The 16,675-nt window shown below is 41.1% G+C and overlaps 1 protein-coding gene across 1 annotated transcript in view; it reads right to left on the bottom strand.

Annotated features, from left to right (window-relative positions):
* GIPC3 (GIPC PDZ domain containing family member 3) overlaps positions 1-16,675 on the bottom strand; it is a 196,935-nt gene that overhangs the window by 21,486 nt on the left and 158,774 nt on the right. Inside the window, exon 5 of the mRNA XM_069740416.1 lies at positions 2,169-2,250. Coding sequence (XP_069596517.1) covers positions 2,169-2,250 — 82 coding nt within the window. The remainder of the gene's footprint in view (positions 1-2,168; positions 2,251-16,675) is intronic.

Here is a 16,675-nt window from a genome sequence, read left to right as displayed (position 1 = left end):
AGGTAACGGACAGAAGAAATTTTGACTGTACCGTACCAATGGTGGCAGACCTAGCCAACCGCTTAGTGCGCTTAGGACAATCAGAGATAGCATGAGTGGAATCACCACAGTAGAAACACAGCCCATTCAGACGTCTGTGTTCTTGCCGTTCAACTCTGGTCAAAGTCCTATCACACTGCATAGGCTCAGTTTTAAGCTCAGGTAATACTGCCAAATGGTGCACAGATTTACGCTCACGCAAGCGTCGACCGATCTGAATAGCCAAAGACATGGACTCATTCAAACCAGCAGGCATAGGAAATCCCACCATGACATCCTTAAGGGCTTCAGAGAGACCCTTTCTGAACATAGCTGCCAGCGCAGATTCATTCCATTGAGTGAGCACTGACCATTTTCTAAATTTCTGGCAATATACCTCTATCTCATCCTGACCCTGACAAAGAGCCAGCAAATTCTTTTCTGCCTGATCCACTGAATTAGGCTCATCGTACAGCAATCCGAGCGCCAGGAAAAACGCATCGATATTACTCAATGCAGGATCTCCTGGCGCAAGAGAAAATGCCCAGTCCTGAGGGTCGCCGCGCAAAAAAGAAATAATAATCAAAACCTGTTGAACTGGATCACCAGAGGAACGAGGTTTCAAGGCCAGAAATAACTTACAATTATTTTTGAAACTCAGAAACTTAGTTCTATCTCCAAAAAACAAATCAGGAATAGGAATTCTTGGTTCTAACATAGATTTCTGATCAATAGTGTCTTGAATCTTTTGTACTCTTGCCGAGAGCTGATCCACAAATGAAGACAGACTTCTAATGTCCATCGCTACACCTGTGTACTGAACCACCCAAATGTCTAGGGGAAAAAAAAGACAAAACACAAAGCCAAGAAAAAAAAATGGTCTCAGAACTTCTTTTTTCCCTCTATTGAGAATCATTAGTACTTTTGGCTTCCTGTACTGTTATGAAAGGCAATTCAGTATCACAATGGACATGGAGGTCAGAGCACATACAGTGATCTGACAATAACCCAAAATAATAGAACGAGCTCTGAGACGTGGGAACTCTGCAGACCGCAATCCCTGATCCTCTCCAAACACAACTAGAGGCAGCCGTGGATTGCGCCTAACGCTCCCTATGCAACTCGGCACAGCCTGAGAAACTAACTAGCCTGAAGATAGAAAAAATAAGCCTACCTTGCCTCAGAGAAATACCCCAAAGGAAAAGGCAGCCCCCCACATATAATGACTGTGAGTAAGATGAAAAGACAAACGTAGGGATGAAATAGATTCAGCAAAGTGAGGCCCGATATTCTAGACAGAACGAGGATAGGAAAGATAACTTTGCGGTCTACACAAAACCCTAAAGAAAACCATGCAAAGGGGCAAAAAGACCCTCCGTACCGAACTAACGGCACGGAGGTACACCCTTTGCGTCCCAGAGCTTCCAGCAAAACAAATAGACAAGCTGGACAGAAAAAATAGCAACAAATAGCAAAGAAGCACTTAGCTATGCAGAGCAGCAGGCCACAGGAATGATCCAGAGAAACACAAGTCTAACACTGGAACATTGACAGGAAGCATGAATCAAAGCATTAGGTGGGGTTAAGTAGAGAAGCACCTAACGACCTCACCAGATCACCTGAGGGAGGAAACTCAGAAGCAGCAGTACCAGTTTCCTCCACAAACGGAAGCTCCCAGAGAGAATCAGCCGAAGTACCACTTGTGACCACAGGAGGGAGCTCTGCCACAGAATTCACAACAGATACCTTACCGGGTGACCTTGGTGGCTATTCAACTGGCCCACGACGACCAATCCACTTTCCAGGAAACTGTTCATGTAGGAATGTTCAGACCCGGTGCACCATATTATGGGTGTCAGGTCCGAGCATTCCTATATGAGTAGGAATGTGTCAGGTCTGAGCATTCCTACATGAACAGTTTCCTTAAAAGTGGATTGGTCGTCGTGTTGTTATGATGCTGTGGGAATAAACCTCTAAATGGTCAATTATTTTGTAATACTCGCTTCTCAATGCAATGTTTTACAATGAAGCCTTAAGCCTTATTCAGCAACCAGAAAGAGGACAAAAAAAGATGGGGATAATTAGGTCTGTTTTTTTTCTACATGTTAGGCAACAATAGTGGTAAAATATAACTATTTAAAATCTCTTACCAAGCTCCATGTCTCGGATTCCCATGTAACTTTCCAGTAAGTCATCCACTTTACGTGTCACCTCTTCTTCCCCATCGCTTGGCTGCAGAATCAATTACGCATCAACTTTAGTTATTCAGCTTTAGTAATGTTGAAATAAAAACACAAGGTTTTCTTAGTTATCAAATGAATACATTTGGAATGTATGCCATTAGCTTCACAATAACAATTACGCAGCTGTTTTGACAGTGAAACAAACGTTAATCTATTAAAAGATAAAAGATTGATACTGTCGCCAATAAACAGAGTATGATAAATGGAAGGAATGAAAAGCACGTAGCGATGTTTCAATAACTTTGATGTAGACAGACACAAATAAAATTGCAACAACAAAGATCCTGAATTGTAAAGTACATGAATAAATAGGTAGTTCTTCCAAACAGTGTCATTCCATAGGTCAGTAGTACGATACCATGTGGATGACTATGTGGATGACACAGCAGACTTGACACTCCATCTAATAATCCTGCATGTGTATTAAAGCTAGTGAAAGAATTAATAATAGTGTCAGGCAAAGAAATAGTTTGCAGAAAATGGTTCCTAGCTGTGGTCTCAATGATACCGTGACTTAGGAGAACCGAGATTTCCCGAAACGCATATGACTCCATACCAAGCAGTAGTGACATCACACGCCACTCCAGGATTCACCCTCGTGGTTACCAGGGACGATACTGGCCAGAGTGCTCTGTCTCATCGACTTTTCAGAGGATTTTTAGCATCACTGTGCTCATATCCAGCCATCCCATAACTGTGGATCTTTACAGCGGATACCCGTGCACACAGGAGCTCATAAAGACAGAAGAATAACTCCTACCCTCCAGCTGATAATTGGAGTTATAAATTGTACATTACTGCACATAAAAACAGGAATTATATACAGTGCTTTGAAAAAGTATCATATCTGTAAAAATTTTCAAGTGTTTTTCTCCTTACGTCCAGAAATAAATATATTTTAACACAAAGTAGCAAGGATTTGTGAAGTGTAAAGAAAATGTTACATAGTTTTTTAAATATTTTTTAAAAATATAAATCTGAACCTGAGTAAATACTTTGTAGGACCACCTTTTGCTGCAATTACTGGTGCAAGTTTTTTGGTGTATGTCTCTACCAGCTTGGCACATCTATAGGCTGACATTTTTCCCATTCTGCAAACCAGCTCAAGGGGTTTAGGCCTGCACTTTGACTACGCCATTCAAATACATGAATATGCTTTGATATATGCCATTCCTTTGTAGATCTGGCAATATGTCTAGGGACGTTGTCCTTCTGAAAAGTGAACCTCAAGTCTTTTGCAGCCTCTAATAGATTTTTCCCCAGTATTGCCCTGTATTTATCTCCATTCAACTTTCCATCAACTCTGAATCAGCTTTCCTGTCCATTTGAATAAACGCATCGACAGTATGATGCCACCACAATCATGTTTGATGGTGGGGATGGTGCTTTCCGGGTGATAAGCAGTGTTCATTTTCTATCAAATATACATTTACAGAATTTTTGATTTGTTGGCCTTTATTCAGAGAATATGAATGATAACACCAAAACTTTTTCTCCACTCATGGTTAGTGGTTGGGTGAAGCCATTTATTGTCAAACTACTGTGTTTTCTCTTTTTTAAATCATAATGACAACCCAAAACATCCAAATGACCCTGATCAAAAGTTAATATACCCCCATTTCTTAATACTGTGTATTGCCCCCTCTAACATTAATGACAGCTTGAAGTCTTTTGTGGTAGTTGCGGATGAGGTTCTTTATTTTCTTACATGGTAAAGCTGCCCACTCTTCTTGGCAAAAAAGTTTCAGTTCCTGTAATTTCCTGGGCTGTCTAGCATGAACTGCATGCTTGAGATCTCCCCAGAGTGGCTCAATGATATTGAGGTCAGGAGACTAAAATGGCCACTACAGAACCTTCACTTTGTTCTGTTGTAGCCAAAGACATATCGACTTGGCCTTGTGTTTTGGATCACTGTCATGTTGGAATGTCCAAGTACGTCCCATGTTCAGCTTCCGGGCTGATGACTGCAAATTTGCCTCCAGTATTTGCTGATAACGTGCTGCATTCATATTTCCTTCAACTTTGACCAAGTTTCCTGTGCCTTTGTAGCTCACACATCCCCAAAACATCAGCTATCCACCTCTGTGCTTTACAGTAGGAATGGTGTTGGTTTCATCATATAGGAAATATATATATACAGTGGGGCAAAAAAGTATTTAGTCAGTCAGCAATAGTGCAAGTTCCACCACTTAAAAAGATGAGAGGCGTCTGTAATTTACATCATAGGTAGACCTCAACTATGGGAGACAAACTGAGAAAAAAAAATCCAGAAAATCACATTGTCTGTTTTTTTAACATTTTATTTGCATATTATGGTGGAAAATAAGTATTTGGTCAGAAACAAAATTTCATCTCAATACTTTGTATTATATCCTTTGTTGGCAATGACAGAGGTCAAACGTTTTCTGTAAGTCTTCACAAGGTTGCCACACACTGTTGTTGGTATGTTGGCCCATTCCTCCATGCAGATCTCCTCTAGAGCAGTGATGTTTTTGGCTTTTCGCTTGGCAACACGGACTTTCAACTCCCTCCAAAGGTTTTCTATAGGGTTGAGATCTGGAGACTGGCTAGGCCACTCCAGGACCTTGAAATGCTTCTTACGAAGCCACTCCTTCGTTGCCCTGGCGGTGTGCTTTGGATCATTGTCATGTTGAAAGACCCAGCCACGTTTCATCTTCAATGCCCTTGCTGATGGAAGGAGGTTTGCACTCAAAATCTCACGATACATGGCCCCATTCATTCTTTCATGTACCCGGATCAGTCGTCCTGGCCCCTTTGCAGAGAAACAGCCCCAAAGCATGATGTTTCCACCACCATGCTTTACAGTAGGTATGGTGTTTGATGGATGCAACTCAGTATTCTTTTTCCTCCAAACACGACAAGTTGTGTTTCTACCAAACAGTTCCAGTTTGGTTTCATCAGACCATAGGACATTCTCCCAAAACTCCTCTGGATCATCCAAATGCTCTCTAGCAAACTTCAGACGGGCCCGGACATGTACTGGCTTAAGCAGTGGGACACGTCTGGCACTGCAGGATCTGAGTCCATGGTGGCATAGTGTGTTACTTATGGTAGGCCTTGTTACATTGGTCCCAGCTCTCTGCAGTTCATTCACTAGGTCCCCCCGCGTGGTTCTGGGATTTTTGCTCACCGTTCTTGTGATCATTCTGACCCCACGGGGTGGGATTTTGCGTGGAGCCCCAGATCGAGGGAGATTATCAGTGGTCTTGTATGTCTTCCATTTTCTAATTATTGCTCCCACTGTTGATTTCTTCACTCCAAGCTGGTTGGCTATTGCAGATTCAGTCTTCCCAGCCTGGTGCAGGGCTACAATTTTGTTTCTAGTGTCCTTTGACAGCTCTTTGGTCTTCACCATAGTGGAGTTTGGAGTCAGACTGTTTGAGGGTGTGCACAGGTGTCTTTTTATACTGATAACAAGTTTAAACAGGTGCCATTACTACAGGTAATGAGTGGAGGAAAGAGGAGACTCTTAAAGAAGAAGTTACAGGTCTGTGAGAGCCAGAAATCTTGATTGTTTGTTTCTGACCAAATACTTATTTTCCACCATAATATGCAAATAAAATGTTAAAAAAACAGACAATGTGATTTTCTGGATTTTTTTTTCTCAGTTTGTCTCCCATAGTTGAGGTCTACCTATGATGTAAATTACAGACGCCTCTCATCTTTTTAAGTGGTGGAACTTGCACTATTGCTGACTGACTAAATACTTTTTTGCCCCACTGTATATATATATATATATATATATATATATATATAGTACAGACCAAACGTTTGGACACGCCTTCTCATTTAAAGATTTTTCTGCATTTTCATGACTATGAAAATTGTACATTCACACTGAAGGCATCAAAACTATGAATGAACACATGTGGAATTATATACTTTACAAAGAAGTGTGAAACAACTGAAAATATGTCTTATATTCTAGGTTCTTCAAAGTAGCCACCTTTTGCTTTGATTACTGCTTTGCCCACTCCTGCCATTCTCTTGATGAGCTTCAAGAGGTAGTCACCGAGAATGGTCTTCCAACAATCTTGAAGGAGTTCCCAGAGATGCTTAGCACTTGTTGGCCCTTTTGCCTTCACTCTGCAGTCCTGCTCACGCCAAACCATCTCGATTGGGTTCAGGTCTGGTGACTGTGGAGGCCATGCCATCTGGCATAGCACCCCATCACTCTCCTTCTTGGTCAAATAGCCCTTACACCTCTATTGTTGGTAAAATATTTGAAGGGTTTCTGAGGGATGTTATTCTGGATTATCTCAATGAGAATAACTGTTTAACTCCATATCAGCATGGGTTTATGAGAAATCGCTCCTGTCAAACCAATCTAATCAGTTTTTATGAAGAGGTAAGCTATAGGCTGGACCACGGTGAGTCATTGGACGTGGTATATCTCGATTTTTCCAAAGCGTTTGATACCGTGCCGCACAAGAGGTTGGTACACAAAATGAGAATGCTTGGTCTGGGGGAAAATGTGTGTAAATGGGTTAGTAACTGGCTTAGTGATAGAAAGCAGAGGGTGGTTATAAATGGTATAGTCTCTAACTGGGTCGCTGTGACCAGTGGGGTACCGCAGGGGTCGGTATTGGGACCTGTTCTCTTCAACATATTCATTAATGATCTGGTAGAAGGTTTACACAGTAAAATATTGATATTTGCAGATGATACAAAACTATGTAAAGCAGTTAATACAAGAGAAGATAGTATTCTGCTACAGATGGATCTGGATAAGTTGGAAACTTGGGCTGAAAGGTGGCAGATGAGGTTTAACAATGATAAATGTAAGGTTATACACATGGGAAGAAGGAATCAATGTCACCATTACACACTGAATGGGAAACCACTGGGTAAATCTGACAGGGAGAAGGACTTGGGGATCCTAGTTAATGATAAACTTACCTGGAGCAGCCAGTGCCAGGCAGCAGCTGCCAAGGCAAACAGGATTATGGGGTGCATTAAAAGAGGTCTGGATACACATGATGAGAGCATTATACTGCCTCTGTACAAATCCCTAGTTAGACCGCACATGGAGTACTGTGTCCAGTTTTGGGCACCGGTGCTCAGGAAGGATATAATGGAACTAGAGAGAGTACAAAGGAGGGCAACAAAATTAATAAAGGGGATGGGAGAACTACAATACCCAGATAGATTAGCGAAATTAGGATTATTTAGTCTAGAAAAAAGACGACTGAGGGGCGATCTAATAACCATGTATAAGTATATAAGGGGACAATACAAATATCTCGCTGAGGATCTGTTTATACCAAGGAAGGTGACGGGCACAAGGGGGCATTCTTTGCGTCTGGAGGAGAGAAGGTTTTTCCACCAACATAGAAAAGGATTCTTTACTGTTAGGGCAGTGAGAATCTGGAATTGCTTGCCTGAGGAGGTGGTGATGGCGAACTCAGTCGAGGGGTTCAAGAGAGGCCTGGATGTCTTCCTGGAGCAGAACAATATTGTATCATACAATTAGGTTCTGTAGAAGGACGTAGATCTGGGGATTTATTATGATGGAATATAGGCTGAACTGGATGGACAAATGTCTTTTTTCGGCCTTACTAACTATGTTACTATGTTACACAGCCTGGAGGTGTGTTTGGGGTCATTGTCCTGTTGAAAAATAAATGATGGTCCATCTAAACGCAAACCGGATGGAATGGCATGCCGCTGCAAGATGCTGTGATAGCCATGCTGGTTCAGTATGCCTTCAATTTTGAATAAATCCCCAACAGTGTCACCAGCAAAGCACCCCCACACCATCACACCTCCTCTTCCATGCTTCACGGTGGGAACCAGGCATGTAGAGTCCATCCATTTACTTTTTCTGCGTCGCTCAGAGACCCGGTGGTTGGAACCAAAGATCTCAAACTTGCACTCATCAGACCAAAGCACAGATTTCCACTGCTCTAATGTCCATTCCTTGTGTTGTTTAGCCCAAACAAGTCTCTTCTGTTTGTTGCCTGTCCTTAGCAGTGGTTTCCTAGCAGCTATTTTACCATGAAGGCCTGCTGCACAGATTCCTCTTAACAGTTGTTGTAGAGATGTGTCTGCTGCTAGAACTCTGTGTAGCATTGACCTGGTCTCTAATCTGAGCTGCTGTAAACCTCCGATTTCTGAGGCTGGTGACTTGGATAAACTTATCCTCAGAAGCAGAGGTGACTCTTGGTCTCACTTTTGTGGGGCGGTCCTCATGTGAGCCAGTTTCTTTGTAGCACTTGATGGTTTTTGCCACTGCACTTGGGGACACTTTCAAAGTTTTCCCAATTTTTCGGACTGACTGACCTTCATTTCTTAAAGTAATGATGGCCACTCATTTTTCTTTGCTTAGCTGCCTTTTTCTTGCCATAAAACAAATTCCAACAGTCTATTCAGTAGGACTATCAGCTGTGTATCCACCAGACTTCTGCACAACACAACTGATGGTCCCAACCCCATTTATAAGGCAAGAAATCCCACTTATTAAACCTGACAGGGCACACCTGTGAAGTGAAAACCATTCCCGGTGACTACCTCTTGAAGCTCATCAAGAGATTGCCAAGAGTTTGCAAAGCAGTCATCAAAGCAAAAGGTGGCTACTTTGAAGAACCTAGAATATAAGACATAATTTCAGTTGTTTCACACTTTTTTGTTAAGTATATAATTCCACATGTGTCAATTCATAGTTTCATCATAAGCCTTGTTGACCTCTCTCCAAATATAATGTTTATGGTTGTTGCCAAATAGTTCAATTTTGGTCCCATCACTCCAAATTACCTTGTTCCAGAAGTTTTGAGGCTTGTCTCTGTGATGTTTTGCGTATTGTAGGCAACATAGTTTGTGGTATTTCTGCATTAATGGCTTTATTCTGGTGACTCGACCATGTAGCCCAATTTTCTTCAACTTACTCCTTATTGTGATAAATACACAACCCAAAAAAAAATATTTTCAGGATAAAGAGGGTCCATTCAAAGAGAGGTTTTTTTTGGTAAAAATAACAAATATTTTATTTTCAAAAGTACATAAATATTAAGAATTCAAGCAGGTATTGCGAACAGTGACAAATTCAAGCAAATATTCATATAACGATTGGCTTCATCTTTTACTCCAAAAAGGTCTTCAAAAATAGGACAAAACTATTGCAATATATATGGGTCTCAAAAATAATCCCTATAAAATGCATGTGCTAAGCAATAGAAGATTTATAATACCAGATGAACTCTGTTGGAGATAAAAAGACTTTGCCGCTAAAGCTAAAACAAGCTAAAGTATTTAGAAATGTACTTACATAGAATGCCTCTAAGCTTACAACACCAGAAAAGCTTGATTAGATGCCACCACCCCGACGACACCGTTTCGCCATATGATTCTTCAAAAAGGGGCGCCCTTCTAATCAAGCTTTTCTGGCGTTGTAAGCTTAGAGGCATTCTATGTAAGTACATTTCTAAATACTTTAGCCCGTTTTAGCTTTAGCGGCAAAGTCCTTTTTTCTCCAACAGAGTTCATCTGGCATTATAAATCTTCTATTGCTTAGCACATGCATTTTATAGGGATTATTTTTGAGACCCATATATATTGCAATAGTTTTGTCCTATTTTTGAAGACCTTTTTGGAGTAAAAGATGAAGCCAATCGTTATATAAATATTTGCTTGAATTTGTCACTGTCAGCAATACCTGCTTGAATTTTTAATATTTATGTACTTTTGAAAATAAAATATTTGTTATTTTTACAAAAAAAAAACTCTCTGAATGGACCCTCTTTATCCTGAAAATAATTTTTTGGGGGCTGTGTATTTATCCTAATCTTTTGAGGTTGTATTCTTTAAAAAGAAAAAATATATTGGACTGTGTAGTTACTCCTTATTGTGCATCTTGAAACAGCCACACCGCTAGTTTTCAGAGAATCCAGTATTTCAGCTGATTTTGTTTGTGGAGTTCTCTTTGCATCCCAAACAATTTTCCTGACAGTTGTGGATGAAATTTTTGTTGGTCTACATGACCATGGTTTTGTTTTTATAGAGCCCCTGGTTTTACTTTTGTTAATCACAGTTTGAACACTGCTGACTGGCATTATCAATTCCTTGAATATCTTTTTGCATCTTTTTCCTGTTTTATACAGTTCAACTACCTTTTCCAATAGATCTGCTGACAATTCTTTTGCGTTCCCCATTATTTACAATACATAAATGTCAGTGGCTGGATGAAAGATGCAAGAATCTGTCTGGATCCCAGAAATTCACTCAACTTTTATGCACACACACACACACACACACACACACACACACACACACACACACACACACACACACACACACTGATAATAAGCAAACAGGTCACAGGTGTGGATGTTACCTTTAGTGGCCATTCAAACCCATTTGTGTCAACTTCTGTGGATGTTATCTGGCCAAAATCACCAGGATATGTGAACTTTTGATAAGGGTCATTTGGATGTTTTTTGGGTTGTCATTATTATGTAAAATTTATTTATTATTTAAAAATAGAAAACACAATAGTTTAACAATAAATGGCTTCACCCAACCTCTAACCATGAGTGGAGAAAAAGTTTTGGTGTTATCATTCAAATTCTCTGAAACAAGGCCAAGAAAGCACAAATGCTGCAGGGGTATGTAAACTTTTGAGCACAATTATATGCCATACTCATACAAGTTAAACCAAAACACTTGTCTATGGTCAGGCAGCTCAGACTGTGCTCCACTAATTACTGAGTATGTCACCTTCAAAAATTGTAATATTCTGAATCCAGCCACCCATCTGCCTGGGGATTGAGAAAAGGGGGAATTGGTGACAGTATTAGCAAGTAAGGAAGAGTACTTTGACATGGCGCACAAACATGACTGCATAGAACTGATAAGTCAGGAGACAGTTTCCTAATGTAGATTTTGAGCTTTTTGTAAATGGCTCGAGGAACCACTAGGATGGGTGATTCTATACTAGATATGCAGTAGTATCCTCTTACATCTGTTTGCCAGCATAAGTACATGTGGGGATTCCCCAGCAACCAGGCAACTCCCACATGTACATATGCTGGTATTCAGATTTAAATCATTCATTTGCGGCAAGAAAAACTAAAACTCCGAGCACTGAAAAATACTCGGAGGATCCCCGAGCGTGCTCGAGAAATCTCGAGTAACGAGTATATTGGCTACTCACTACTATCTACCCATTTCAGAGATTTCAGATTGACTACATACAAATACATACAGGTAGGAGTGTATGTATATGATCTGATATGTGTACATCTCTTCTCTGGTTGGCCGGAATGTTAAATGGTAAAGTGTGCTAATGCTAAAATAACTTCAGACAAACTGATAAAGGAACTGATCAGCAGATAAGGTGTCCTGGAAACCATAGAAAGTGACAGGGGTACAATTCACTGGAGAAATAATGTTGGAAATTATGCAGGCCCTAGGTATAGAGCAAGCATTTCATAGAGAATATTATCCACAAAGTTGTGAGAAAGAGCAGAGGTTAAATGGCATGCAAACTAAAAATTCAAAAGGCAAAGGCAGAGACAGTAAAGAACTGGGTAGAGTGCTTGTCCCTTGCACTCTTTTCAGTCAGTCACACTCCAGATAGAAAGACTATCTCCTTTTGAAGTCCTATTTGGTAGTGCCCCAAAGATGAGTCTGTACTTACTACGGGTACTACAAATGCAGCACGGTACTATCACATCCCATGTTCAGACCTTGCAGAAAATACTTAATGTGATGCATAAACGTGTTCTCATCAATTCCAAATCCTAATGCACATGCAGACATGCATCAGCTGAATCCAGGTGATTGGGTGGTCATACGCAAACACATGAGAAGGAGTCTAGATTCATGGTTTGATGGCCCGTTCCAAGTCCAGCTGACCCTCCTGGATCTAGTCACTGCAGAAAGGTCACTTCACTGTTAGAATGACTGTTCTACAAATCAGTTTTCTGGGAGTAGAAGGATTATTGCACCCTACAAAGGCAATGGATAACCTTTTAGATATGGACTGGGACTACAAACTTATTAGACATCATGCTTTTCTTATAAAGTATATGGAGGGAAAAAAGCCATAGGAATGTTGGATCTGACCACACCGCCCAGCATCTGCAATGACTATACCGTACTTAGTCTTTCTTCTGGAGCCACGGGATGCATTAAAAGGAACCTGTCACCACTTTTCTGTCATACCAGCTAAAACAATAATTTTTTTCAGTGTCAGCTATGCATTCCCTAAATACATACTGTATGTAACCCCCTGACTCGATGCATCACCCATAAACAACTTTTGTATTTCTCCCGTGATGTATGCTAATAGAGTCCGTCGGGTCAGATGGGCATGGCTTCGGTTCACTCACTCCACTCCTCTCCTCGGCTGCTGCATGCAGTCCTTGATGTGAATTATGCAGATCGTTGTGAGATATCGAGCCTGCACAGTCAAATGGTTTCTCGAAAGTACGCAGTATGCTTTTCGTAACTGCAGGCAAAGCCAAAAAGCAGAAGTGTGTACATATGTGAAACCATTTGACTTCGCATGTGCGATATCTTACAGCTATCTGCGTCATCCATGTCAAGGACTGCATGCAGCAGCCGAGTAGAGGGGTGGAGTGAGTGAACTGAAGCCACGCCGATCAGGCCAGATGGACGCTTTTAGCATACATTGCAGGAGAAATATAAAAGGTTTTTAAGGATGATACATGGGGATTCAGGGGGTTGCATAAGTATTTAGTGAATGAATAGCTGGCACTGAATAAAATATTTTTAACTGTTAGGACAGAAAAGTAGTGACAGGTTCCCTTTAACATCACACTGCATGCACAATGAAACCTGGACTCAATCTAAGTTTGGGGGAAAAGATGTGCCCCATGACATATCTGCGTCATTGACTGTAGTCAGATGGGTCACTAATCCCTGGTTCCAGATAAATATAACTTGACCTAATGTCACAAATGTGGTGGCGGGAGTATGATTCAGAAGTTGGAGGCGTGGTTACCAAGAGTAAGACTGAGATCTCTCATTCAGACCCCATGCCCAATGATGAATTGTGGTTCAGTCTTGAACATATTGGAGAAAATACCCGCAGTGAAGATAATAATTGCTTCCGTATATACACTCATGATCGAACCCAGGTTAATGAGACAGTGTGTTAGGATGGTGTTGAAGGCTGTAAAACATCTTCTATCGGTAAAATAGTAAGGAAAGAAAAGGGTAAATGTACATTTGGTAAAAACGGAAAACAAATGAATAATACTTGGTGCGCCCATAAAGCTATGTTGGGACTTTTGAGTTTATAAAAATGTATACAGACCCCTGGTCAGATTTGTGTTCTCCCAGGAGTATTCTTGGTTTTTGAACATCATGCCTACAGGTGGGTGAGCCCAGACATAAGAGGAGTTTTTACTCACTCTTGCGAAACTAACACCAGCCACTTTCATAGTTCCTCATAGTAAAAGAAACACATCAGCAGTCCCAATTCACACATTGTATAGAAGGGCAGTAGACAATAAGCCCAGGCCAAAAGGCAGGTCACAATTAGTAGAAATGGGGATAACAAATAAAATAATCAGTAATATGCTAATATACCCCTTCATAACACAAATGAGGGATAAGTTAGTGGAAGCTACCGACTGCCTGGATGATCAGATTTTCCAGGTTCTTAATGAGACTAATACAGTCATGACCAATATTTTTGAGAATGACACCAAAATTATATTTTCGCATGATCTGTTGCCCTCTGGTTTTTATTCGTGTTTGTCTGATGTTTATATCACATACAGAAATATAATTGCAATCATATTATGAGTACCAATAGGTTATATTGATAGTTAGAATGAGTTAATGCAGCAAGTCAATATTTGCAGTGTTGACCCTTCTTCTTCAAGACCTCTGCAATTCTCCCTGGCATGCTCTCAATCAACTTCTGGACCAAATCTTGACTGATAGCAGTCCATTCTTGCATAATCAATGCTTGCATTTTGCCAGAATTTGTTGGTTATTGTTTGTCCACCCGTCTCTTGATTATTGACCACAAGTTCTCAATGGGATTAAGATTTGGGGAGTTTCCAGGCCATGGACTCAAAATCTCTATGTTTTGTTCCATGAGCCATTTAGTTATCACCTTTGCTTTATGGCAAGGTGCTCCATCGTGCTGGAAAAGGCATTGTTGGGCGTCAAACTGCTCTTGGACGGTTGGGAGAAGTTGCTCTTGGAGGACATTCTGGTACCATTCTTTATTCATGGCTGTGTTTTTAGGCAAGACTGTGAGTGAGCCGATTCCCTTGGCTGAGAAGCAACCCCACACATGAATGGTTTCAGGATGCTTTACAGTTGGCATGAGACAAGACTGCTGGTAGCGCTCACCTCTTCTTCTCCGAATAAGCTGTTTTCTAGATGTCCCAAACAATCGAAAAGAGGATTCATCAGAGAAAATGACTTTGCCCCAGTCCTCAGCAGTCCACTCCCTGTACCTTTTGCAGAATATCAGTCGGTCCCTGATGTTTTTTCTGGAGAGAAGTGGCTTCTTTGCTGCCCTCCTTGAAACCAGGCCTTGCTCAAAGAGTCTCCGCCTCACAGTGCGTGCAGAAGCACTCACACCAGCCTGCTGCCATTCCTGAGCAAGCTCGCCACTGCTGGTAGTCCGATCCCGCAGCTGAAACAGTTTTAAGATACGGTCCTGGCGCTTGCTGGTCTTTCTTGGGCGCCCTGGAGCCTTTTTGACAACAATGGAAGTTCTTGATGATGCGATAGATTGTTGACTGAGGTGCAATTTTTGTAGCTGCGATACTCTTCCCTGTTAGGCCATTTTTGTGCAGTGCAATGATGGCTGCACGTGTTTCTTTAGAGATAACCATGGTTAACTGAAGAGAAACAATGATACCAAGCACCAACCTCCTTTTAAAGTGTCCAGTGATGTCATTCTTACTTAATCATGACTGATTGATCGCCACTCGCCAGCCCTGTCCTCATCAACACCCACACCTGTGTTAATGGATCAATCACTAAAACAATGTTAGCTGCTCCTTTTAAGGCAGGACTGCAATGATGTTGAAATGTGTTTTGGGGGTTAAAGTTCATTTTCTGGGCAAATATTGACTTTGCAAGTACAGTAATTGCTGTTAAGCTGATCACTCTGACATTCAGGAGTATATGCAAATTGCCATTAGAAAAAAATGAAGCAGTAGACTTTGGAAAAATTAATATTTGTCTCATTCTCAAAATATTTGTCCATGACTGTACAATACAGAGACAATTAATCATAGTTACTAAAGAACATACTATAGTACTAGACAGACTTGACTTTGGGTCAGAACGAAAACAGCTACAGCATTAGCACATAAAGACCAATCAATTAAGGTAAAGTAATATAGAGAGTATATGCCAGAACTATAATTTAGTTACTGTTATGTCTGTGTCTGCTTAAAATTCTGCCTCGGTCACAAGAAAGCACTTATACTGTGGGGCAGTCATGTTTTTAAAAAAAATGTGACTGTGACTATCCATCATGTCCACCAAGGGAATCCATGTCCCCTTGCAGACTACTGATTGTCAGTTGTCATCAGCTCTCTGCTATCAGGCCTGTCGGCTGCTACACTCTATTTTAACCCCTTCACCCCGAAGCCTGTGCTCACCTTCCTGACTAGCCTTATTTGTTCAATGAAGACCAGCGTCACTTTATATGATAATAACTCTGGAATGCTTTAACGAATTGAAGTTATTCTGAGAATGTTTTCACATGACATATTGTACTTCATGACAGTGGTAACATTTGTTTGATAAGAAAACAATCGGAAATTTAGCGAAAATTTAGAAAATTTTGCAATTTTCATTTTTAGGCCCTTTAACCAGAGACTTATGTCACACAAAATAGTTAACAAATAACATTTCCCACATGTCAACTTTACATCAGCACAATTTTTGAAACCTAGTTTTTTTGTTAAGAAGGTAGAGAGTTTAAAAACTGATGAGCAATTTCTAATTTTTCCAACTAAATTTACAAAACCATTATTTTAGGGACCATGTGTTAGGAGTCGAGTTCCCGCCGCTGCACAGGGGGAATCTTGAACTATGTCCGCTGCGGTCTCCCATTCTCCTCCAGCCACAGTGGAGCCTGCTCAGCGGAAACATCGGTCCCAGCATCTGGCTCAAGCTGATACTGTGCGCTTGGATACTGCTGCCTTTCCAGGCTCTGCCTTTGTAGCCAGTACTGATCAGCAGCAAGCAGGCGTTTCAGGGACTAAGTCCTGCTTTTCCCATACTGAGCATGCCCACAGGACGACCTCCCATTGGAGGTCGGGGGTCACACACTCAGGTACTGTAGCAGCTCCTATTGGAGCATTAGGAAGGTCCTTGAGAGCTACAGCTATAAAAGGTTTGCATGGCCGCATGGCCATGCGCTAGTAAAAACTTGATAACGTGTGTGTGTG

Source organism: Ranitomeya imitator, chromosome 1 (assembly GCF_032444005.1).
Source record: "Ranitomeya imitator isolate aRanImi1 chromosome 1, aRanImi1.pri, whole genome shotgun sequence".
NCBI classification, from domain to species: Eukaryota; Metazoa; Chordata; class Amphibia; order Anura; family Dendrobatidae; genus Ranitomeya; species Ranitomeya imitator.
This window is presented reverse-complemented; position numbering and strand designations above follow the sequence as displayed.